At 40.1% G+C, this 27,393-nt stretch overlaps 1 protein-coding gene across 4 annotated transcripts in view; it reads right to left on the bottom strand.

Annotated features, from left to right (window-relative positions):
- MSRA (methionine sulfoxide reductase A) overlaps positions 1-27,393 on the bottom strand; it is a 337,486-nt gene that overhangs the window by 88,585 nt on the left and 221,508 nt on the right. For all 4 annotated transcript variants that reach the window (XM_054576035.1, XM_054576034.1, XM_054576033.1 and 1 more), the window contains one exon: positions 24,838-24,942. In XM_054576035.1, coding sequence (XP_054432010.1) covers positions 24,838-24,942 — 105 coding nt within the window. The remainder of the gene's footprint in view (positions 1-24,837; positions 24,943-27,393) is intronic.

Genomic DNA, 27,393 nt, shown 5'->3' with positions numbered 1-27,393 from the left:
CAAGAATCTGTTTCAGCTTTAATAAGTGTCCCGAAACTCCAACAGAAGATTCGATCTTCTAGGGAAAAACAGTTTCATATTTCAAACTTGAGTTCACATGCATATCATCTGGGGATGTTGTAAAAATGCAGGTCCTGATTCCACAGGTCTGGGGTGAGCCTGACATTCTGCATTTCTAAATTGCTCATGGGTCGTGTGGGGTCAACAGACCAAACTTTGAGTATCAAGGGCTTAGTGTTTGCCCAGGTATTTTAAAGATTCCTTTGTAGTCTGTCGGCAACGTTTTTAATTCCCGTAACGTGGTGAGGAAAACCTGAACCTTCCAAACTACCCTTCCTCAGGTACGCTGTTGACGTCGCTCCCTCCACCCCACCGTGGCACGGGCACGCTTTTCACAACACTCCTTTTCAACTTTTAAGACTTAGGTCAAGCATCTTCTCTCTGGCAAACCTTCCTTGATCACACCTCACACTGTGGCAGTCACTGACTCCGTTGGGCCCATCGGGCCTTGCAGGTCCCCCTGTTAGAGGTTTCATCACACTGCGCTGTGACCACATGGTTGTCCCTCTTTCTCCTCCGTGAGCCTTCCAGAGGGCAGAGCTTTACAGCCATAGTACCCGGTGTAACATCAGTCAGACGGATACACTTTCACAAACATTTGTTGCATGAAGAACATGTGAGTTCGTACCTGGTTACCCAAGACCCCTCAATCAATACTGGGCGGCTGTGTCACATTTTCTCTGTAAATGTTAATGTAAATCCAACAATCTTTCTTAGGAGCTATAGGAAAAGCTGCAAATGAGCTGGTACGTTTGATGTGAGAGGTAAATGCAGTAGCTGAGGACACCGAAGGTTCCCTGTGGCAGTTAGTAGAAGGGCAAGCTAGAATTCACGGCCCAAACCGCACGCCAACATCAGAGGGTTAACTCGTGACAGAAGAGTAGGGTTTAGGATCAGGTCATCCACAGGCTATCGATGGTACATATGTGTGCATGGGTGTGCACATGCGGAGGGGGGGTTATTTCCGACGCCTGTCTGTTCACACCCCAGCTTAGCTGACTTCTCGGAAGTCTGTTTCTCCCACGGGCGGAGTCCATCCTGCCCTCAATGCACAAAGGTCACACGGGGGCCAGGAACTAATTAGTGGCTAAAAGAGCCAATAATGACACAAAAATATTATTTTAATAATATATCATGAAAACTGTCTCATTCCTCCAATGAATAAATGCCAAACTAAAGTATCTATTTCATTTCTGTGTAAGTTATATATTCTCATAAGCATTTATTATTATTACAGTACCCAATATATAACTGTTATTACAGTATATATTACTTATAGTATATACTACATAAATATTATTAGAGTGTAAGTATTATTAATTAAGCACCTAACAGGTTCCAAGTACTTTTCCAGATGCTGAGGATGCAGCAGCGAATAAAAGCACACCCTTTCTTCACAGAGCTCAGGCTGTAGTGGAATTAAAGGAACTGGATAAATATACATTCCAGAGTAGCTCTTTGGCAATATTTTCGCTTTACCTTCTTAAGTTTTCCCCCTTCACTTACAAGTAGCGCTTTTCTTGCTTAGCTACTGCTCAGCCTTTTGTGCATAAAGACATGATGGGAGTAGCATTATTCTCCACACACAAAAAAAAGATTGCTGGATGGCTGACTTTTGGTAAAATCTGACCGCTCCCCATTTAGCACAAGATGCAGAAAAGTAGGGTGGGTCTCTGTGTAGAGTTGTTTAAATCTAATTTTTTCTTTTAAAAGCAAAATTAGTATGCAAGTAAAAGAGAATCTGCAGGTGTGACATTTCTATTTTCAACAAGTTTTGCTAAAGATTCCATATGCCTTGTACACTGAAGACAATAAATATCTGTATGTTTGGTTGAAGATCTTTAAATTATCATAAGCTCATGGGAAACTGTTACTTATGGATAAAAACCAGCTTTTTATCAAACAAAATGGGAATAATGAAGAATTATTCCAAGTACATGGTACGATAATGGGCTCTTCCACTAATCATATTTTCACAAATAATCTGATAGAGTGCATAATGAAACCCTTAAGCTTACATCCATATTTATATCTTCTCTTGTAGTGACATGACAACCTAAGGGTAGAAACATCTGGAAGATTTTACAGAAGTGTGCGGTTGGGAAGAAAAGATGCACACGACTGTCATTCTAGGAAAGTATGTAAGACAATGCCTTTATATTATGTCTCTTTAAAAAAATTTTTTAAATTAATTTTTCAGTTATAGTTGACATCAATATTAGATTAGTTTCAGGTATACAACATAATGATTAGACATTTATATACCTTACAAAGTGATCACCCCATCTGGCACCATACCTAGTAATTATAATATCATTGACTATATTTATTATGCTGTACTTTACATCCCTATGACTGTTTTTATAACCAGTAATTCATAATTCTTACTCCCTTCATCCTTATTGCCCATGCCCCAGCACCCCTTGCATCTGGTGACTACCAGTTTGTTCTCTGTATCTATGAGTTTGTTTCTGTTTTGTTAGTTTATTTTGTTTTTTAGACTTCACATATAAGTGAAATCATACACTATTTGTCTTTCTCCATCGGAGTTACTTCATTTAGAATAATACTCTCTACCATTCATGTTGTTGCAAATAGCATGACTTCCTTATTTTTATGGCTGAGTAATATTCCATTGTATACATGTAACATATCTTCTTTATGCATCGAATAACATACCTACAAATAAATTTAACCAAGGAGGTAAAAGACTTGTACTCGAAAAACTGTAAGATACAGAAGAAAGAAACTGAAGAAGATGCAAATAAATGGAAGAATATACCACACTCATGGCTTGGGAGTATTAAGATTGCTGAAATGCCCATACTACCCAAAGCAATCTACAAGCTCGATGCAATTCCTATCAGTATATCAACCTATCAATGACATTTTCAAGGCAATGCATTCCTATAAAAATTAATCCGTGTATTTTTTTTACGTAATTAGGCGTTATACTACTGCTGCAATCCAGGATAGGGATTTACAAACCCTTCCCTGAAGCCACGATCCCTTTATTTAAATTGTAACTTGATCATCTGTTAATTGTAATACTACAATACTGATACAGTTCCCGACACTGTTGCCCTTGTCTCCTTTGTGCAGATCTAGGGTGCCCCCCATTCATTCTGGGCAGCGTTAGAGACGAGTAATATCTCAGGCATTATCCGCAGCTCTGCTCCAGGCTCCCTGCACCGTTCCCTTTGGAGAAACCCAAACTGACTGCTCATTCATTGGGAAGACCAGTTACCCACACAGTCACAGCCGCCACCTGCAGGCAGGAGTCTTACAGAATTGAATTTACAGCCCTGACCTTCTGACCATTTTTGGATGTTCTAATCAAACTAAAAGTTCCCCATGTCAGCAAAAATACACACTCTCTTCCTGGTCAACCTGGTTAAACCCCTACCTGGCCAGGTAAAAAGATAAGAAAGTGCTAAAGAGATACATACAGTAGGGGATGGAGAGAAAACATCGAAGCCTGTATTCCCACTTCTTTGAATCTGGTGACACTGGACAAGACATTACCTCTCTCTGGTCTACACAGGAGTAAGAATGTTAATTTGATTTTTTTTCCCCATCAATGTTCATCTTGAGGAGAAGGTATAATATCTTAAAACTTATACACACATTCACATATATGTTAATTCCAATGCATGTACCTTTCATTTCACTGATGGAGGGGCTTATTAAGTGGATAGGAACTTGAAATTTGGAAGCAGATGGTTCATTGGGAAATATGATTTGATGCTCAACAGACTGAAAAACCCATAGAACTATAGATTTTCTGTTCTTGTTATTTTTTAATACATTGCATTTACAGATGTTTAGCATCATTAAACTTTTCACCATTTCTTTCAACCTCCATTGGTTTATGTTATGAACACAAAACAGTAATTCATGTGTGAGGAAAACCTGTTTACTAAATCTTTTGTAAGAAGCCTAGGACTTAGAGCTATAAGATCTTGTTTTTAAGTCTGGCTGTGCCACTGACTTGCTTAATGCAAATTACCTAATCTTTCTAAGCCTCAAACCTCCTTTGTAAAATAGGAATTATAAAGGTCTAACCTATGCGTTTGTTGTGAGGAATAAATAAGATGAAACCTGAAAAGTACTTTGTTGACTATAAAAAATTATGTAGGTATAAGTACTTTTATTTGTACAACTTTTAATAATCTTAGAAAATTTCAGAACTTTTGAAATAAAAACAACAAATGATGTCACACAAGATACTCCAGAAGTAGCCATTTTCCCTCCTGAAAAGCACTATTTATATTAGTCACTTAGATATCCATGCAGCAGAGGTCACACGGATAAATCCAAAGAGAGGATAAAAATTCATTTTATGTGTTTAGAAGTGTATTATTTTATTTTTAACTGTTTATTACATCTTTTTATCAGAGTTACCTTCCTTTTAAATTTTAACTCTGCTAATCTCCAGCCCAGTTCTGCATTTCAATGGAAAAGAAACCCAAGAAAGCAAAAAAAAGAAAAAATCTTTGAGTGAATTCTCCTACCCCAGCTCTTACCCATGAAAAGCTTTCCGATGCTTATCACTACTGGGCTCTGATCTGAAGTTTGGAAAAATCAGACCTGTTGGCATTATCTTGTATCTCCTGAGCTCATACTCACTGGGGTGCCAGGAAGCGAGACAGAAAGATGTGCAGAATGGTAGAAAAACATTTAAAATCATGGAAAAAATAGTTGTAAATGCCCCCACTTTTTCTGGTGACTGTGTGCCTTCTCTTCTTCCTTCCACCCATTCGTCCATCCTTCTCTGTCTCAGGCAAGGTGCCAGGAGCTGGGATTCAGAAATAAGACAGTCTCATTTTTCAACTAGATCATCTTCCTAGTCAGGAAGGGGAAAGGGATGAAAACCAGTAAACATAATCGAGTGCTGGAGGTGTGTCAGAGTCAGCTCAGGCTGCTGTAACAAAGTACCATAACCCATAACCCAGTGGCTTTTCAACAACGGAAACTTATTTCTCACAGTTCTGGAGGCTGGAAGTCAATTCCAGGTACGGTGAGAACCTTCTTCCTGGTTGCAGACAGCTGCCGTGCTGTGTCCTCACACGGCAGAAGGAGAGTGCCCTGGCTCTTGGACCTCTTCTTATAAGGGTACTAATCCCATTCATGAGGGTGGAGCCCTCATGCTCTAACTACCTCTCCAAGGCCCCACTTTCCAGTGCTATCCCACTGGGAATTAGATTTCAACACATGAATTTTGGGGGGACTCAAACATTGAGTCCCTTAACAAGATGTAATGGAAAAGAATCAGTGCAGAGTAGAAAAATATGGGGATTCAGAGGAAAGAGTGGGTAAGTTCATCTGATCAGTGTGGAAGGGGGTAAGTCCTGCAAGGCCGTTGAGAGGTAGTGACCCTTGTCTTGAAAGAGAAATTGATGGGCATGAGAAAGACACTCTCCAGAAGGCAACACATCAGGACTGTAGAGCAGCACGGTGCCTTCAGGGACACGATGGGGACCCTGGGCTATTTGCAAAGGGGCAGCAGCACGGCCAGCATCTTTATCAAAGCCCCGGGGCCTACCTTCTCCAAGCTTGAAGCCCAGATGAGAAAATTAACATCTAGGAGCAGCTGGACATATAAGAAGTGGTCCTGCTAAACTACTGAATCACAAAATAAATGAGATATTTAGCTGTTAGAAATTGATCTAAACAGCCTTTGTGTTGCTGTTATCGAAAGGGGAGAATTAACCAAAATCCTATTTTGAGAAGGGGCAAATAATGTCATTGAAAGGCAGAGAATCCCTACTTGTCTTTCCAATTTCCTCAAACAAGTATGCTCTCTCCAGCATAAAGTATTCATATGGCGTCGACTGTGTGCTCGGCACTATGAGGACTATAGAAGAATTGGGTTTTAGGCTTTGATCTCAAGAAATAGCCTGTAAAAGGGTGAGAAAGAGGAACAATTACGAGCTTGGCCCTGTATTTACCTGAACTAGGTCTCTGCCAATACTTCTCATTTAATTCTCACATAAACCCTGTGAAGCAGGTATTCTTAACCTTCTTTGACACAAAGAAAGCTATAGATCAGAGACTTCAAGTGACCCTACTGAGGTCGCACAGCAGGTAAACGGCCATCCTATGATGTAAACCTAGATCTGCCTGACCACAGAGCTCCTTCTCCTTTCAAAGTTGGCACATAAGAAGTTAGAGCAAAACAATCAAAGACAATGGGGCAAAAGGGGAGGGGCATCAGAGATACAGGCCCAGAGCTAAGAACAAGTTTGGTATATGCTGACGGTCGTGCAGGGACAAGACTGGTTTCTGCCAAAGGGCCTGGAAGGAAATGAGGCCAGTCAGCTGAGCATGAGGCCACACAGGCGTCTTCACAGGACACAATGGGGACCAGAGATGTACAGAAAAGTCAGTTTCAAGGAAGCCATAGGATTCCATGGAATCCTCGGTGAGCATTGGAATTCCAGAACTTTTCTTTTCCCACAGCTTAACAAGTATTGCAAAGTTCATTATGCCCTCCATTTGGCTTTGGGAAATCTAAGGGAATAAATTACTGACATTATCTGGCGGTCTTCACATCCCAGGAAAGCAAGCAATGGGCTTGCTGTAGTTGGTGAAAAGAGAATAACTGGCTCAGAAACAGCATCTTGTGTTTAAAATTCTTCCCTAACATTCTCCAAACTGGTTAATGAGGACTGGGCTTTGGAGTATTCCTGACAAGAACTGACCTCTTGGCACCTACCGACTGTCTGAGATTTCCCCATCCGCCTTCTCCAAATAGGATCTGAAAGGGACAAACCATCCTGTGACTGCTCTCCGGTTTCTCTCTCTCTCTCAGGAAAGCAGGAGATAGCGCTGGCAAAAGGGGAAACGCTTAATCTACAATACAATGAAGCAAAAAGATGGAGGGGTTCTCATCGTCAGCTTCCAAACTTCAGCCCACCTCTGGGCGCTAGCCCTGTTTCATACATTCTGTCTGGAGAGATGAGAAGTGTGTCTGCACGTGGGAATTGTAAAGGGAAGCTCACACTATGAGTTGCTGTGGGGTGATTACTGTAAGAAATTCCCGGAGCCACCAGCTCGCAGTGAACAGCAGGCAGGGACGGACATATTCCTGAGGGCCTGAAATTGCTAGCCCTGCACCAGGGAACTTCAGAGGGGAAACCTCATCAGAGGACTGTCCATGCTGGTTGCAGAGGCGGGGTGACTCCCACCAGGATGAACCCACTTTCTTTTCTCCTCTGGCCTGTTGTTAGGAAGAAATGGACCCTGTCCCACAGGCCGCTGAATGAAGCTGAGACACAGGCACACGTTCTGATTCCCTGAGACGGCTTGGGCTCCAGTTCCTGCTCTGCCGTTTACTAACTGTATAACCTCAGCCATGGTACTAGACCCATCCGAGCTTCAGTTTCCTCACTGAGAAAAATGGGGATAATGATACGTACCTCACAGGGTTGTTAAGTATCTTATCTAGGAGCTCAGTAAACATATCTATCCCTTCCCCTTGTGACAAAATTGTCCCCAGTTGAGACCCACTGCTGTATATTAATGAATCACATCTTCTGATAGCGTTGCTTATAAAGCCTACATTCTCAGGCAGATAGATGAAACATGTCAGAAGTAGAACCTTTAGGTCTAGGATGGACGGGAACCAGCAGTTATACAAGAGTATCAGAGGTCTCTGGTATTCATATTTTCACATGTACCCACTAGTTTCAGTGGTTACCAGTGTGGTTTCTCTTCCTTCTTTTTTTTTTTTTTAAATCCCCACATTTAAGAGAATGGAGATTTTCCATACACAACAAGACCTTTTTCCTTTTTTGGTAAAGCAGCATTTTAAATTACAAGTTGAAAGCCTAAAAAGAGAGGAAGAAGGTATTAAGGACTTTAGGTGAATAAGCACAAATTAAAATCAATATGTATAGAGCTTGAAAGAGATAAGGTTCTCAATTACATGGAGGAAGCAAGCAAAAACTCTCTTTTCCCTTCTTATGTAATAGTTTGGGCAAGAAAACAAGAAGCAGCATTAAAGTTATCATCATAATGTGCTTCCTGGTGGCTATAGCATCTTACCATCTCTCTGAGTCTTCTGTCTTCCAAAAACTGGTACAGTCCTATCTCACTCTACCGATTAGGAATTGCAATCAGTTTAACAGAACAAAACTAAAAGTGACTTAATTGAGACAGAATTATATTTCTTTTTTCACTTTAAGTGAAAGCTGTTGAGGTAGGTGGTCTAGACAGAGGTGGCAGGTGGCTTCATGGTCACAGGGACGCAGGTTTCTGCTTTCTACTCAAGGATCCTTAGCATATGGCTCACTCCCAAGGGCCTGATATGTCTCCCGGTACTACAGCCATCACATCCAAGTTGTAGACCAAAAGAAGGAAAAAGAGAAAGGCACCTCCTCCCACGTCCTCTGTCTTCCCAGAGGTTCACTCATATCTCATTGGCCAGAACACAGTCAGATGGCCACACCTCCAGAGCCTCCCCGTCCCCACTGCAGAGCAGGCCACGGCCGGACTACCCAAGGCCATGGAGCTTCTTCCCCTTTCCTATCCTGTTTCCCTCCCTCACTCAGAGGTTCTTTCTTTTTATTCAGTAAGTCACAGGTATTGAATCCTTGTCTCAGGCTCTGCGTCTAGGGAAACTAGCCTAACACTTCAAGCTAGTCAACTAGTTTTGCTCTCATTCAAGCTGCCTGTTGCCCACCTCTTCTATGTTGTTTCTTGCATTCTATTACTCTTGTTTTTTAGGTTCCTGGGTAAACTATTATTAGATATGTTTATTAAAGTATCATTAGACAAGTCTGTTCAGCTGCTATAAATTAAGAGATCAAATTTCTTGTGGTCAGCATATGGTTTACATATGCCTGAATGATATCATTCTCAGACAAAGGCCACTGGCCTACATACTGCATGGGTCTCACTCAAGATGGTATGTCAGTGTTATATTCATTGATTCTCTTTGTGAGATAAGCATAAAGGGAGGCTTAGCAGCTATAACTCTGCTAGATTTTGAACACTCCCACATGCTTCTCCACTATTTATCTCAATGAAAATGAAACAACTAATGAATAGCTCAGAATCTCAAATATTCTAAGCACATAAATAGAGTTGGTCCCTCTACCCCTTGCTTCTTAAACTGACCCTGCCTCCACAGAGATGGCACCAAAGGCCCCCTGTGTGCTGCAGTGGCACAGGACCACCACGGATGACTGGCCTTTGTGGGAAAAAACATCACCAGGCACTGAAGTCCTCCCATAGATGGATGAGCCTACATCCCTCACAGTGAGAGATGGCACTTCCTATCCTCACCCACGTGAACCTTCCTGGCACACCTGGTCTTTAAATCAGGTATCTGACAGAAGCCTTATTAATATGGAACAATCTCACTTTACCTGACTGAAAAATTAATCCTGTCAGTTTTAACTGACATCTCATTTTAAATTTAAAACTCTGAGCAAACAGATGGATAGCCCTTGTTTCATCATAAGAAAGTAAGAAAAAGGAAGGAAGGAAGGAAGGAAGGAAGGAGGGAGGGTATATATGTTATCTGTTTCTTCAACTACCTCTTTTCTTCCTGTGGAGTGTGAAAATAACCCTCAGAGGAGAAAAACTAGGCTGGAGAAACTAGGATGAATGGTCCACAGTGAAACTGGCCAGTCCAGATTTAATAGAAGTCCAATGATCCATTTCAACCTCTGCCTAGGAGGAATGCAAGCCACACCGGTTAAGAAAAATTGATTGAGCCTTTCCACTTTTCATGTTTCAACATTACACATAATACTTAGTTTTCCCAGTCAGTTACCATTATATACATACATGTGCCTATTAAACCAGGCATCCCTAACCTACAAATGTAATTACTGTTTGATTCAGATGAGTAACAAAATAGCCAATGATTTGAAGGCCCTTATTATGTGCCACTGTTTTTTATTATGTTATTCATCCAATTCTCCAACGACATGGAGTATTATTATCAAATCTTTTTCTCTGAAGATAAGACTGATTGATACCCAGGGAGAAGTTGAATACCTGCCCAAAGCTAGTGCTGGATCTGGAACTAGCAAATTCCAAAGTTCATGCTCTTAACCACAACTATCCCAGTCTGAAAACAATATATTACTTAAGGAAAGAATGAAGTAGAATGTCATGAAATAGGAAAGATATTATGTGGCTGTTTTCTAAAAGGAAACATTCTGTCTTCCGTATCATTTTCACAATGCCCTTCCTATTTTTTAATGCAATGCATCTCAAGAAAGATAAAAGAACGTTGCTATATAACAGAGGTGCCAAATATTCATTCTGTAATTGGCAGGAAGGTCTGATTTTTCAGGAATGAGAAAACATTACTTCTAAAATCATAAATAGTTTTGAAAAGATATGGCGATTTAGTCCCTAAAAGCTAAAAAGTTATCTTAGTATAGATTTTTCTTCTATAAAAGAGAAATTCTATTTATGGCTGGCCAAGGGAAATATTTTATTAGTATGTCTTTCTTATAATATCTGAGACTCCATACCTGTTTATGCTACGAACTTACAAGTTTGACCAAATAATGAGTCTTGAAATGTTCAAATTATCAGAAAATGTATAAAAAAAACTTTCAAAATAGTAAAATTTCTATGTCACTATTTCTTATCCAAATCTTAAAGTTCTGTAGCAATGAGTCAGCCAAAATACTCCACTGCAGAACATTAGGCATGCAAATGACATTTATAAGATGTTTACCTCTGAATCAGTACTTAGCACACACGTGCACACATATTCACAAAGATAGTTCTTTATCCTGGACGTTGTTCATCTCATTAGCAAGAATAGCAGTCAACATATGAACCTTTGTAATTTCCAGACCTCATTACAGAAAGGTACATAAATGTACAAAAGTACATAAAACAACCACAATTTATTAAAATGTTCACATCAATATTAGTATATTATATATGTTGTTTCATATATTACTAAGTTATTTACCATAAAGTGAATACATATGACCACCACCACCCAGGCCAAGAAACAGGGCACCATCAGCACCTTGCGAGCCCGCCCATGTGTCCCTACTGATAATAGTACCTGCTTCTCTCTAGTTGTAACTATGGCTGATTTTTGTGACAATAATTTCTTTGTTGCATAGGCACACCCAGCAAAAAAAAACAAAATACAGTTTAGTTTTGTCTGTTTTTGAAATTTATATAAATATAATTATACTGTAGTTTTAACATTTCACATACAATTGTTCATGAGATTCTTTTATTTTCTTCATTGTTTCATTATATCCCATTGTATAAATAGGCCACAATTGACTTATCCATTCCACTGTTGATGAATATTACCAGCTTGGGGCAGCTGAGAACATTTTTGACATGTATTCCATTATACCTAGGAATAGAACTGTTGGCTTACAGGGTTTGCATGTCTTCAACTTAACTGAATGCTCAATCATTTTCCAGACTAGTTGTACCAATTTACAAAACCTGCATCAATGCATGAGAAATCCCAGAGCTCTAAATACTTGCCAGTTCATTGAAGTCTGGTAATGTCAAACCTCACTTTTGTCAATATGCTTGGGATGTAATGGAATCTCACTTGAACTTAATTTGCATTTCCTGATTAATAATGACATTGACTATGTTTTCACATGCCTTCTCATGGCCATTCAAGTCCTTAGCCCATTTTTCTCCTCAGTCATCTTTTTAAAAAAAAATCTATTGGAGATAATTTTTAAATCAATTTTTATATATTCTGGATACCAATCTCTTGTAAAATATAACCTCTCTGTTCTTACATTCTATTTGTTTTTGATGAACTAAGATATGATTTTAACATAGTCTAAATATAATTTGCCAACTATTTTCCCCTTACAGGTAATGCTTTTTTGTATCTTGCTTAAGAAATGCATCTCAAACCCAAAGTCATAATGATATTATTGACTTGGAGTTTTGAATTTTTGCTTTCACAGTTAGGTCTTTAATTTACTTGGAACTGGCTTTTATGTATGGTGTGAGGCAGCGATCCAATTGAATGCTTCCACAGGTAAAAATCAAATCATCTTATCACTATTTATTAAAAACTCATTCTTTCCCCAGGTCACTGAAATACTGTCTTATCTGTATATGTGTGGATCTTTTTCTGGATTCTCTACTCAATTGCATTGGTTTAGTCATCTTTCTCTATATCAAATTCACACTGTTTTAACAACCATTGCTTTATAATAAATCTTGATATCTAGAAGAATAAACCTTTCCATTCTCTTGTTCTTAGGCAAGAATTTCTGCCTTTCTTGAACTCTTGCATTTCCATATAAACATAAGAATAAGCTTTGAAGATCCACAAAATAAATAAAAACAAAAACTGTTGGGATTCATGAGTTAACTGTTCATTCATTCATTTGGGTTTGCACTGAATTTATAAAACAATTTGGAGAGAACTGACATCTTTACAAACCATAAGCAAGACTCAATATTGGCTCTTCCAGCTGCCCGACCACTAAGCTAGTGCCGTCTTTTTTTAGTTTTTGGTAGCACTCTACTTCAAGGTAACAATTCCTGGTAAATAAATAAACCTTGAAATTCCAATGACTTAAGTTACTAGTTTATTTCTTAATTATGCAAAATCCAACTTGTAAAAAAGGAGGTGGAAATGGTACTGCTTCATGAACTCTTCAAAGGCCTTGGTTGCTGGAAGCTGTACTATCTTCAAGATGCTACTTTAAAGGTTTGCCCTGGCACCCAAATTTAGTTGGCAGGCATATGAAGAGAGAAGTTCAAAGTTCATGCAGGAGGTATTTACTGGCCTGGCCTGTAAGTATGGCCAGTAAATACCTATCTCATATGTCATATCTGCTCACATTCCATTCACCAACACTCAGTCACATGGCTACTACAAGAAGGATGGGAAATGTTGCTCAGGTGTGAAAGGCAAACAGGTATACGCCATATTTTTCAGTCATTATACATTTTGTTACTTTCCTTGACTCACTGCCTGAGCCAAGAACCACAGTTTAATGCTGACTAGAATCGTAATGGCATCACTGGAGCTTCTGAATGCTTCACTGGTAAGTACGATGATTGCTGTAGGATTTTGTATATGCTGTTTTTCCAATTAAGAAAGTCACCTTCTATATTTATATTATAAATAGAATATAAAATTCCACCTCTGGGAATATACTCCATGGATCCCGAAACACCAATACAAATATATATATATATATGTGTGTGTGTGTGTATATATATATATATATATATATATTCACCCCTGTATTTATCGCAGCGTTATTTACAACAGCCAAGAATTGGAAACAACCTAACTATCCATCAGTACATGAGTGGATAAAAAAGCAGTAGTACATTTATGCAATTGAAAAAGAAAAAAGAAAGTCACCTTTTACATTTATATTTTTAAATCATTTATGAAGATTATAATTGTATTTATACCTATTTTGCACCTAGTTTGACAATCATATGGGTTTTTTTCCTTTTAATCTGGTAATGTAGTGAATTACATTGGTTGTTATTAAAATGCTGAGAAGCATAATTGGGAAGAACAAAATAGACAGGAGGAGGTTAAGAACAGTATAGGAAAGGGAGAAGCCAAAGAGCTTACACGCATGACCCCTGGACATGAACTCAGCGGGGGGACTGCTAGAGAGAAGGGGGTGCAGGGTGGAAGACAGTAAAGGGAAAAAAATGAAAAATGGGAAAACTGTATAATCAATAAAACATACTTTAAAAAATAAAATAAAATGCTGAACCACATTGCATTTCTTGGAGGAACCTAAACTGGTCATGATGTATTATACTTACTACATACCACTAATTTCAGTTTGCTAATACTTTTGTTTAAAATTTCTGCACATATGTTCATGAGTGAAGTTGAACTATAATGTTATTTTCTTACATCCTTACCTTTTAGTATCAAGATTATGTAAGAATGATAAGATGAATTGCATCTTTCTTTAGTCTCTGGAGGGGTTGCTGGAAGATTGCAATTATTTCTTTCTTCAATGTTGGTACAACTCACTGATGAAGCCATCTGAACTTAACGGGATTTTCTATGAGAAGCTTTTGAAATATTGATTCAATTTCAATTGATTATAGGCCTATCTAGATTTATTAAGGTCCTATTTTTAAGGAATTTGATTGATCTAACTTTTCAAATTTATTGATATAAAGTTGCCTATCTATAGTGATATCCCATTTTTTAATTCCTGAATTAGATATTTGTGCCTTCTCATTTTTTTCTTTGATCAATGTACCAAGGTTTTATCAATCTTACTAGTCATTCTGAAATATCAACTTTTGGTTTCACTAATCCTCTCTATTACACATTTACTTTGCATTTCATTTATTTCCATTCTTTATTACTTTTTCTCCTTCACTGTTTGGTTTATTTTGTTGTCAGTTTTGTAGGTTCTTGGGATAGCTGTTTAGCTCTGTCTTTCTCTTCTTCTTATATATAAATTTAAGGCTCTATATTTCCCTCTAAGAACTGCTTTAGCTATGCCTTGTAAGTTTTGATATATCTTATTTTCATTACCAGTCAGTTCAAAATATTTTCTAATTCCCATACTACTTATCTTTGATCCATGAGATATTTAGAAAATTTCTCATCTTCTCACATAAGAGGATTTTCTGCATATCTTTTTGCTAGCATAATAGCACTATCACACATAATTGGAGATGTGTGTGGCACCAAACCTTTAAATCCTTACAGCACTAAAAAGGCAAAGGAAAATGTTAAATACAAGCTCTATAGTATTATATGAGAGAGGGATTTGAAAGTGCAAATGGCACATTTGCAAATAGCAAAGAAACTATATGCAATATTAGCATAATTGCATTCTGGTAAGAGAAACATGAGCTCTATGATTTTAGTCCCTTTGCAATGTACTGAGACATTATGGCCTAGTACATGTTCCATGTGTGATTAAGAAGGTGTAGGGTACAGTGTTAAATATATGTACAGAGGTCAAGTGCTGTAGTTGTATTGGCCATGCCCTCTACACCTTTAATAAGGTCCCCCGAATTCAACTTTTCTAGGATTGGCAAGTTCCTTAGAACAATGGTATTTTAGTCTTCTGCTTATCTGTCTGGCAAATTTTACTTGGTAATTCCTAATCACTTTGTCAGCAATTTGATGTGACATGTTCAATATGTTTTTATATCAAATCCAAAATTTTTAGTTGCTTTTGATGAGAAAGTTGATCTAAATAACCTAGCCTGACATTTCTGGCACCTGGAAGCTGTAGTTCCTACCAATATTATCAGCTCTGATTTTGCTCTAATTTAGTAGTACTGTTTTATGTGAAATAGTGTAATTCTTCTGATTTCCTGTCTTTTTATTGATTTTATATCATTTCAGTAATTTATTCAAATTTTAAACAACTTAACCATTCCTATCTAAAATACGTGAAATTCTTCCTGGCTGAAAGTTCTCAAAAGCCCCATTTGAACTTCATCTTCAAAAATCCTTAACAGGATTATAAAATCTTAATGGATATTATAAGGAGTTTATGAGGACAGAAATTCTTTGCTGGATAACATGCTACTGTTTCCAGTCATGGGGTGTTGTGTTTTCTGTTAGCTAAAAGCACCGCGTAACAGCTTGGGATCATGTACTAGAGATGGAAAGAACACAAGGTTTGGAATGGTGCCCTTTAGTCCAAATCCCAGCTCTGTCCCATAATGTGCTAATTGGCTCATGACAAATCACTTCACCTGGCTGGGCCTGTCTGCTCATCTGTAAAATGGGTCTAAGACCACCTACTCATGGGCTGCTTTAAGAATCAAATGGGACACATGAATGTAGACACCTGGCACCATGCCCAGCCCAGAAAAAACGCCCAGTAGGGAAGGGTCCTTCATTCAGTTTGGAGGCACCAAACCCTTAAACCCTTACAGCACTACAAAGGCAAGGGGAAAATGTTAATATAAGTCCTATACTATTTTATGAAAGAGGGATCTGAAGGTGCAAATAGCACATTTGCAAATAGCAAAGATACTACGTACATGTACGATAATGTTATACGAGGACAAGAGCAAAGGAAAGAACAATTAATACAGGAAAATATCGGTTAAATTCTTTCTTTCATTTTTTTTCTGTTTCTGAAACTCTTAAAAGAAAGAAGTCCCTTTCTGAATTCATAATGCGGGTTTGGGCCGTTTCTGCATTTTAGATGTGTGCAGCTGTTCCTCCACTACAGCTATGCACATCTGCTCATTAGCAATACAATATAATTTCTACTGTCTAATTATTTGCAGATGATAGATTTCTGGTACATGGTCTAAAGAAAAAAAGATAGTCCTTCAAAACTGGTGACTTATTTTAAAAAAACAACTTAAAGGGGTCAGCACAACAAAGTTCATATATTAATTTGGCAAGTTCAAATATATGAACACCACTCTTAATTGCCAACTTGATGAGAAACAGAAGGAAAATAGGATTTTTCTCTCTCCAATTAATGTTTCCCAGTAGACAATGAAGGCGGGGGGCCTTCTCCTCCACTGTGCACCTGGAAAGAGGTTATGAAACAAACCTGCTCAAGCTGGAATGGACCAATCCACCCCTCATTCACTTGGGGCCGCATGAGAATCAACCCACCTAAAGTGATGCTTCATGGGGAGTGAGGAGGCCGGGATGTAGGATTGAAGGGCACTGAAAGGCAAAGAGACCTTGGGTGTCTCTAGTTCCAGCCAAGGGCTGAGAGCCACATTAATCCCCTACTCACAGATCTGAGGACTAAGGCAGCAGGCCAGCTCTGTGGTCCTGGGCCCCATGAGAATTGACACCATAGATAGTGTGGCCCCCTGGGCAAGGCAGACTAAGCTTTTAGAGGACAACTAGGAGCTCTCTGTGGGAGGGGATGTGGGTATGAGAGGGAAGGAGATACTGAGGAGTCAGCTGAGGATAAACTGTATAAACCACATACGCGATGATCAGAAGTACTAAGAACATTTGCTGGGGAAAAGGGGATAAATACTGGGGTTTAGGAAGGAGCAAGGCAAATAAACAGGAGCAGGTTCCACAACTCTTAAACAGGCAGGGCGAGTCCGGCGGCTGTTACACCATGTGGCAGGCTTCCACTCTGTCCCGCACTGGGCTCTGCCCCGCAGGCTATGGTGCCTCAAACACTCTGGCACACCTTTACGGGACAGAAACTCTTCTACTGATGGAGAAACTGAGATTCATTCATTAATGGTTCAATAAGAAAATATTTAATAGGAAGCTTACTTTCTAGCAGAGGAGATAGTTAAACAAGTACACAGACAAGTCATTCTACCCTGTGATGTGTTGGGAGGGAAGGAGAGTGCAGTGATGGAGAGACCTGGGAGTGGGGGCTGGGGAGGACCGCTTTAGTTAGTTAGGGTGGATCCGGGAAGACCTCTCTGAGGACAGAACACGTTAAGCTGAAGAAAACGAAGGAGCCAAGGGCTGTGGGCAGACTGAGCAGTAGATACAGGCCGCAAGGCAAGAAGGTGCTGTGTCTCTAAGAATGTAGTGAACAAAGGCCACAGTAACAGAAATGCAGGGAAAGGGGGTGGGGAAGGATAGACAGAGTGGCAGGAGCTGAGGTTGGAGAAGTAGGCACCGATCAGCTAATCCCTGGCCACGCTGACCGTTGTAAACCGTCTATATTACTATCCCAAAGAGAATGAGCAACAGCTCTGTGCTTTAAGCAGGAGAGGGACGTACTTTGTTTTGTGTTTTTAACAAGTCACTATGGAGAATGGATTGAGAAAGGGCAAGACAGGTCAGGTAGGAGGCTACTGTAGCAGTCACATGAGAAACGATGCTAGCTAGGCCCTGGGCAGGCAAGTAGAAATAGAGAGAAACAAGACTTGGCGAGGTTGCCTAACTTTCCCAGGCCACACAGCTAATGCAGAGCAGCCCTGATAAGGCCATATCTCCTCTAACCCCAGAGTCCATACTCTTAACAGATACCATTAAAGGTGTTTTAATTAGAGGAGCATTTTTTTTTAACTTGTTTCTTTCTTTTTTTTAATTTTAATTTTTTTAATTTATAAATCATGTTTATTCTATTATAGTTGTCTCAGTTTTTACCCCTTTACCCCCTCCACACACCCCACCCCCCATCCCCCACTCCCACAGTCAATTCCCACTCTGTTGTCCATGTCCATGGGTCATTCATACATGTTCTTTGTCTAGTCCCTTCCCCTTCTTTCCACCATTGTCCTAACTAAAGGAGCATTTTCATTAAGATTTTCAAAAGAGTGACTGGGAGTCCATCACCAGCTTAGAGTTGAAGGCTATTTTAGTAAGGACATAGGTTTATCTGTTGTAGAAAAGAAAAGAAAAAAAAAGGCCTAAAATAAACCCAAATAACAGGAGCTTAAAAAAGACAGTTTTTGTATGAAGAGTCCAGCCTGGGATGGTAACTCAGGAGCCTTCTGTCATAGCTCCTCAGTTACAAGGGCAAGGCCCTGATCTCGGTGGCCCAGACGGTTCACCACTACAACCACAGGCAACCTGTGGGAAGGGAGGAGGAGGAGGAAGAGAACATCCCTTCCTCTCAGTGCACACAACCCAAAAGTTGCCCATCATCACTTGTATTCATGCCCGCAGAGTCAAAATTTTGACGCATGGCCAAAGCTTAGCCATAAGGATTGAGAAATTTAGTTGTTATTGGTAGAGGCAGATCCAGCTAAAATTCAAATACTACAGAAGCAGGGAAGCTGCTGTGGGCTCAGTGGGTAGTCTCAGCCAGAAGGTGTCTGCAGGAAGTCCACTGCCCCTGCAGGAGGGCACTGGAGCAGTCCCCTGGGAAGGCCTGGAGCTGCTATACCAGGTCCAAAATCCAACTGAACAGCAGGTGTGGCCTAGAAGCTGTGAAACACATTATGTGTGTAAGAATTTCCATTTCCATTTTCCAGAGGTATGTGACATTGTGTTGGTTTATAAAATAAGCATTCAGTTTAAAGTGTGATTAAATCCATAGTAGCATTTTTAATATATGTGCTTTAAAAAAGATACTAAGGGCCAAACCTATATCACAGGGATATCCATGAAAACATCTTTCCTTGGAAGAGGTACTTCCAGTCAGGAAGCTTGGACCACTCTGGTGCAGGGGAAAGAAAATAGACTTGAGCTTTAGACAGGGCTGGGCCCAAATATTGCCATCAACATCAAGCAAGTTGTTTGGAACCTTTCTGGAACCTCTTTTGGTCTTTTGAAACCTCGTTTCTTCTCTTCTGTTAAATAAAGACAATGAACCCCACTTCAAAAGGTTATGGTAAGGATGAAATGGAAGGATAGGTATAACGGACAGACACTAACACTGTGATCCTTTCCCCCAGGATGGAGGAGGGTGAAACAGGTTGGAACTGAGAAGTCAGATTGATGGGATCAAGTGCAACAAAGCTTCTCCGTGCACTTGTGCACTTCTGGCTGCGCCCAGGGTACAGAGTCTGTGCCCTGTATCCTCAGCAGGGAGAGGAGGGCTGAAACAGGGGTTTGGAACGAATGAGCGTCATGGCCAAGGTTGTGGGGCTGGGGAGAGGTTGGGGCCAGAACCCAAACATAAGTCTCAGGCTCTGCCATGTTGCCTGGAGAGCAGGGGGGCTTGGAAGCTGCCAGGTCAGGGATGGGCATGCTCAGGTCTACCCTTAGAAGCCTGGAGGAAGTTTATTTCTCCCATGAATAGGAAAGATAGGCAGATAGGCAGAACAGGACACATTAGTTTAAACAGTGTTATCTGAACACTTCAGCAAAAGTACAAGTTTTGTGGTAATCTGTAAATCAAGAGAAAAGACTATCCCATTCACTGGCCAAATGTATGAAGATGCTATTAGGCCTGTTACTTTACAAGGCACTGATCCACCGAGTGGCACTCCCTCAGAACTCACTGCACACTGGCTGTGCAATAAGACATCTCTGGACCTACCCTCTATCTTTAAAAGCCTGCACTTTTCTCATAGCTCTCCCATCAGCTTTGCTCCCTGCAGAAGGGCAGACCGTGGAGGCTTCCTTCTTCCCATCAGGACAGATACCATGAGAGCTACCTTCAGCACCTTGAAGCAGTGAAAACATGCAGGATATTCTCTGTCTAGTCTATGCCATGAAGATCTGATTTAATAAAGCAGACTTTAATTAAGCTTAAATTCTTGCTGTTTCTTCTACAGTAGACACTTGACATTAGCAAGGATCCCATATCTGCAAATGTCATTCCAGGAGACTGCTTCTCCTCCCCAAAATGAAGTAAATTATAACTAAAAAATTTAAGTGGCCCCTTCAAATCCCTTATGATTTTATAAACAAGGTACTAAAGTCTTTCAACATGCTCATTAAAATACATTTCTCTTGAGTCATATTTCTGTGGAGAATCATGGGTTTCCTGGGCATATCTTTACATCAAAGGTCAATACCTTCTCACCTTTTACTTAAGTTGTGTCTTTCTGATGACACAATTCTTGTATAGGCAAGAGCATTCCTCAAGCAGTTTAGGAATCACTCTTGTTTCTGAAAAAGAATGTAGAATGGGCTATTGCTTCACAGACCAGGGTCTACCAAACCCAACAAGGGGCTTGCTGTCTTCTGAAATGTCCATTTTCTGAGTAAGAGCAACCCGTCTTACATGCCTCTATGTACCGCTTCTGCTCAATTGGGTGCTTTTCTTTTCTGGGCCACCTTTCACTGGGAAACACAAGAGTCATCATGTGCCTTTAAATAGCGCATCGAGAAGCTGTGGTCCAATGGCCAAGTTCACGTGCAGTCCAGCTATCTCCGGCTGCATGCCCCATCATTCAGGGAGCGAGCTTCAAATTCTTGCCTCAGAAACAGTACAGGTGATGACGTGTTTTAGAACTTTAGGGCTCCCTGGGAATGATGAATCTATTGATACCAGAGTTCTTCTGGGCTTATGCTTTTTATTTTTAAGGTTCCACTTTTAACATATACTTGTTTTAAAGATTTCAGGTTAATATTTTGGATTTTGGTCTTACACACATTTATCTGAATGCTCATTGGATCTCCGTATGTTGGAATTAAACTATTTTCTTCTGATAGGAATATGGTTTCCCTGTGCATTAACCAAGAGGCTGGATAATGCTGCTTATTCCAGACCTCTCAGTGATTTAGCACCACTTAGCAGAGTACCTGGCTAACAGAGCAGAAACAAGATACATGTCACTAATGAATGTCTTTCACAGTAATTTAGAAATATTGACAGGGGATATGGATTATAATATATTCTCAGGCCATATATCTCAAATCTTAAACCCAATTTTTTTAAAGATTTTATTTATTTATTTTTAGAAGGGAAGGGAGGGAGAAAGAGAGGGAGAGAAACATCAATGTATGGCTGCCTCTTGTGCGCCCCACACCAGGAACCTGGCCCACAACCCAGGCAGGTGTCCTAGACTGGGAATTGAACCAGCGACCCCTTGTTTCACAGGCTGGCACCCAGTCCACTGAGCCACACCAGTCAGGGCCCAATTCTTAATTCTACATTACCGTGAAATCCCTTAATCAAACCCCCAGTCAGTCTTCCAGAAACAATTTTTAGTGTTCTCCATTCCATGTCTGAGTCAACGGTAAAACTGCTAACCAGATGGCTTTAAACCTGATTTGTAGAGCCAAATGAATGTGGTAAACTAACAGTTACTGAGTATAATGAGCACAATGATTAAGCTGAATAAGGGAATTATACAGGGTTTTTGTTATTGCAAATAAAAGAAATGCAACAAACTAGCTTAAGTTAAAAAAAAAAAAGAGGATACCTAGTAGCTCTCATTGCTTGGAATGCTACAAAAAAAAGGTCCAAGACTGAAGGAAGAGCTGTAGAAACATGAAGTCTCAGGGTCCCACAGTCACCTGAAGCTTCTCTCTTCCCACTACTCCTCTCTCAGTGTCTCCGCTCATCTTCCTCCTTTGCTTCTCCTGTGGGCAGACTCTGTCCACCTACTGTGCCCCATCACTTTGGAATCCCCGGAAAAGTGAGATCGCTTTTTTCTCTCACACAAGAGCCCTAGGGAAGGACTCTTAACTAGTTCTGCTTGAGTCACATGTCTGTTCTTTGGATCAAACCCTGCTGACAACAGGACAAGATACTGTGATTGGCCAGGCCTGGGTCATGGGATTGCTCATTTGACCTTTTTTTCCCCAGAAGGCTCATGGGAAACCTTGCAGGCAGATAAGGATTGTTACCATGGCCCATCACACTGAACTGTTCAAAAAAGTAATTATAATAATTACTTAGGTGAAGACCAAATATGTGATTTAATATGCGTATCTGTGTATATTGTATATTGCATCAAGCACTATTCTAAGCAGGAACAAATATATATATATGCAAGGGCTGAGAAACTCTCCTACATGTGTAATTTATCCAAATATCAGTATAAAAAATGTCCCTCAACAATGAAATCCCATCACTCCTAAATCCCATCATTAACAACTCCATCACCCCTAAATCCCATCATTAACAACTTCATGTTTTGGCTTATAGATTTGAAGCTAAAGTTTAATCAGATGACCTCCAAAGCCTTTCCCAGTCTATGAACCCCTAATTAGAATAAAAATACCTCTGGGAAAATAGTACACCAACCTCATATATGATTGGACAATGTTATGAGCTAAATTGTGTCTCTATACTACCCAAATTGATGATTTGAAGCCCTAACCTCCAGTACCTCACAATGTAAGCTCATTTAGAGATAGAGTATTTTAAGATTAAGACTGCATGAGGTCATTTGGGTGCGCCCTAATTCCATCTGAGTGGTGCTGTTATAAGAGGAGGTTAGAACACAGGTGCACACAGAGAGATCATATGAAGACAAAGAGAAAAAGACAGTCATCTACAAGCCACGGTAAAACTAACCCCGCTAATACCTTCATCTCTGACTTCCAGCTTCCAGAACTGTGAGAAAATAAGTTTCTGTTGTTTAAACCAACCTGTCTTAGATTTTCTGTTATTGCAGCCATAACAAATTAACACAGAGAGTAAATCAAGAATTTCAAAAAGGACTAAGGCACAGTTGAGACACATACAATATGCAGAATGAAAGACCATGCAGTTTGTTTATGGTTCTTTTTTAAGGTAGAATTCCCCCTTGAGATTCAGGGGCCAGTACTAGTGATCTAGTTAACTGAGGTGTACTGGTAAAAATATGATAAAACGGGTAAGAAGTTAAGAGAAGTAAGGAGAGAAAAGTAGATGACAGACCTACTTCACCCTTTCCAAAATTTTACCTGGGCTTGGCATAAGGTGCTTCTATCGAACATGTCATTATGGTTGGCATGACCAAAGGGCCGATATCCAGCCTTGTGGACCTGTGGGGAGCCCGTCTCCTACATGACTGCAGACTTACCTCAGCTCCTGCTCTCAAGGGTGTCTCCCTTGAGAATTTGGAAGCTCTCAGCATCCTGCCCGGCCCTTGGCTTCGAGAGGAACCCGCTCCATCTGGGTCAAAGGCTTACCAGCCTGAGCTCCTAGCCGTCACCTTTATGGTGCTCACTAGACAGAGCTTCCCGCTGAGCCAAACCTGTCGAAGGCATTAGGCCTGCCATTCTCATATGCTATGACAGTAGTCTGGTGGTCCTAACTGGAGTGACACCTGATGGCACACTTACCTTACCAGCCCTCTATTGCCCTCATCCTACACCTCATTGCTCCCCCACCAGGGACTTGTCCCATCCCCCATGTCAAACCAAACTTCACTAGAATGGAAAACCTGTTCCTGACCTCCTTCCTAGGCCTTTGCCTGCCCTGGTGGATTCGCCTGGATCCTGGGTTTGCCTTGCCCTGGCTCATTTATCCTTTTGCTACTCTTGTCTCAGCTCTGACCTTTGCCCCTTGGCAAATCACTGATACTGGCAGGTTCTCAGAACCATAACTCAGAACCCACTAACCTGTGCTGTTGAATCATATTAGGGTTCCACTACAAAGCACAATGCATATTTGGAAAAACACATCCATTCATCAGGAAACAGCCACCACGGCATACCCACTACACAAAAACCTGACACTAAAGGGAAATATTTTTGTTAAATAGACTGATTGCTAAATGAACATGGTTTGTGAAAATCACATCTATTATATAGGACTTTTCAGTTCATAAGCCTCATAATATCAGATCATCACATTGGCAGGGCAGTGCTTGCAAGGCTGTTAGGATGAAATCTGGAAATTGCTCCATTATTGAATATTACAATGATATTTGCCAACATGGGATTTTTGTTTGTGTGTACATTGAAATAAAATTACTGGCCACCATTGTTTATAGCCCAAATATATTAATATCTCCATATAACAAATTTCACAGAAGACAAATGAAATATTTAAACAATGCAAGCACTGTGGATCCACTGAATACTGCACTTTACCTTTATGTTCTTCTTCTTTTTTTATCATCCACAGACATTTAAAAAAAACAAAACCTGATAACGTCAAAAGATGAGAAAGGCTAAATTCAGGGAAATAAAGGGACCATATATCAGAAAACTTTGGAGCTGCTAGAAAGACACTTTAATTTTGTAGACAAAAGACTGCATTAAGGAGGAATAATGCAATAATAAAGGTGAACGAATCTCTATTGTCTGGTGTCTTTCTCTGTGGGAATTTTCCCACCCCCGACAGCTGTAAAGGGGGGAGGGGCACCGACTGTGGCTGTGCCTTTATTCTCTCACCCTTTTTCTCCCCAGCCCCTCCTCATCTCCGTCAATAAATGTCTGCAATCATATTCTTGAGCTCCTGTGTGACTTCAAGGTTCATCTCTTCCATGCAGCTCAAACACTAATTATCCCAGCTGTAATTAGTAAGATAATTAAATACTGGCTCGCTCATCTACCTTGGGTCGGGTCATGATTCTCCCAGAAGACCCTGAGCAGTTCCTCGAAGCTGATGCGTTCTGGCTGGTACACCACTCGAACTACTTCTGCATGGCCAGTTTTTCCTTGAAAGAAACAAAACATAAAACCAAAATTCACTGACAACATCAATTTATGACAAGCTATTTGTTTCAAAAAACCCTCACCAGACTGAGACTAAAATTCTTCCCTCTGAAGGAAGGGTGGGGGCATAATTGTATTTTAGCTGATGGTTTTGTTCTAAGTCTCTGTCCCTGGGTCTTCTTCCCTAAAAGCATACAGTTGTCATCTTGCAGGCTTCCTGAGGATGATGACTTCATTGTGCTCTGATTTTTTTTTTTTCAATTTCACAATAAAACAAACTCTGGTTTTCATTTTTCCAATTTCACCCGCATAGAACCTTATGGATCCACTCTGACATAGTGCTTGAGAATTGAAACTCTGCAGTGGGGAACGAGCCAATTTATTTTTACCTGCACCCCATGCTATACGCAGTAAGCCGGCTGTAGTACAGAGTGAGACGGTGCCAGACAGAGGAACCTGTAAAGTGCAGACTTATAACTTGTTCACATTAGATAAACTTGTTAACGGAGGGAGAATTTGCTGTGCTGTTAACACCGAGGCAAGGGTCAGGTTGATACACCCAGTGGGGCGATACGTGCTTTCTCAGCCTAATTTGTCTCTGCGGTAAACAACTACTGTAGCAAACCTCTCTGTCCAGCACCCGCACCCATTCTCAAAGGGGGTCTCCCAGGTTCTGTGGATCAGTGAAGCACGTATTTGCAGTACCACTTACACCTATGGAACCCACACCCTTCCTTATCTTACAGAGTTAGAACATACTAAATAACAGACTCCTCCACACAAACGCCATCTCTCTATTTAAATTTGTTTTCCATTTCTCGTCGACCACTTCTGTGTAGTAAACAATTTAGCCTTGTCCAAAGAGATGCCTGGCTTTTTGCCTGCCTCTGGAAGGCAACCTATACCATACCTGATAAGGATGTCCTTCTTTAGGGTGGGGCCGACCACACCAACCCAACAGTGTGTAAGGCCAGGGCTGGTTATGCCGGGAAGACCAACCATGTGACTGAGGGTCGGCGCTTTGGGTAACGCAGTATAAGTTTCCCTGGAGACTGAGTTCAACTCCATGGACAATCAATCAGTCAATCAATCACGCCTATGTAATGAAGCCCCCACAATAGCTCCGGAGACCAAGGCTTGCATGAGCTTCCTGACTGGCGAAACTCTCCGCAGACTGCCACACGGATGCCAGGAAATGACACACTGGCTGCGTGGGAGAGGACACAGAAGCTTTGCACCAGGACCCATTCGGTCTCTGCCCTATGCGACTTTTACTTTGGTTGATTTTCATCCATATCCTTTGACTGTAATACACTGTAACTATGAGAATAACAGCTCTCAGTGAGCTCTGGAAGCTCTAACAAATCGCTGAACCTCATTGGTTTCAGGAATCCCTTGAACTTGCACCTCAGTTTGCAAAAGTGTTTTTGTATATGGTGGTGGTCTCACCTTAATTCTCACAACTGCCTTATGGTGTAAGCAGGGAAGGTAGAAATCCCCATTTCACAAATGAAAAACTGAGATACGTAAAAGCTAGATTTGCACAAGGTCATAGAGCTAGCAAATTTCCGGACCATAACCTGAAAAAAATACCTGCTGACCTCTTGTCCAGAATTCTGTCTAATAAATCAAAGCAAAGAGAACAAAATGGACATGAATCCAGAAAAAGGAAAGAAATATATTCATTATTTTTATTTTTGATTATAGAAACAATAATTTGCAAACAATATGAAACTTAGAAAATGTGTGGAAGTATAAAAAAGAAAATAAAAATCACCTACACTCCTACCATATAAGATAAATACTATGTGTATTTTTTTCTCATCTCTTTCTGGATGTGCACCAGATACGCACATGCACACGCACAGCGCCGCACACAATCGGTTTCAGTGTAGCCACCGCAACATGCTTTACTCACATACCAGCATACTGGACTTCTCCATATCATCGTATTTTTTTTTTTAAATACCATTTATAGTGACTATGTAATACTCCAAAGAGGACTGTACTATTATTACTTATTCAACCATTCCCTGTCATTGGGCACTTACACTGAATCTTACATTTACCTATGAATGTAAATATGTAAATATTTTTTCACATTTCTGAGGCAGTCTCAAGCCATAGTTATATAATTTATAAAGTATAATTTCTAAATCAATATATATAAAGGTTTTTAAGTTTCTTGACACCTAATGTCAAAGTGGCAATTTTCGCACCCACTGGAAGCATATCTGAGAGCCAGTCTCAGTCACTATTACAATGTTTTACATCATTACTGATTTATAGCTAGAATATAATATCCTGTCATTTTATTTTCAATGAATTTAAATATTAGTGCATTTAAAAAGTCATGTTTATTAATAATTTTAATTTCTTATTTGCTCTAATGTTTGTAATGTCCTTTTTATTTGGGGTTATTAATATTTTGTTATTAATTGGTCAGTCTACAT

Source organism: Pteronotus mesoamericanus, unplaced genomic scaffold, assembly GCF_021234165.1.
Source record: "Pteronotus mesoamericanus isolate MK-2021 breed Mesoamerican mustached bat unplaced genomic scaffold, CSHL_Meso_final contig_32, whole genome shotgun sequence".
Lineage (NCBI taxonomy): Eukaryota > Metazoa > Chordata > Mammalia > Chiroptera > Mormoopidae > Pteronotus > Pteronotus mesoamericanus.
The sequence above is the reverse complement of the archived record's forward strand: the minus strand, read 5'-3'. Positions and strand labels throughout refer to the sequence as shown.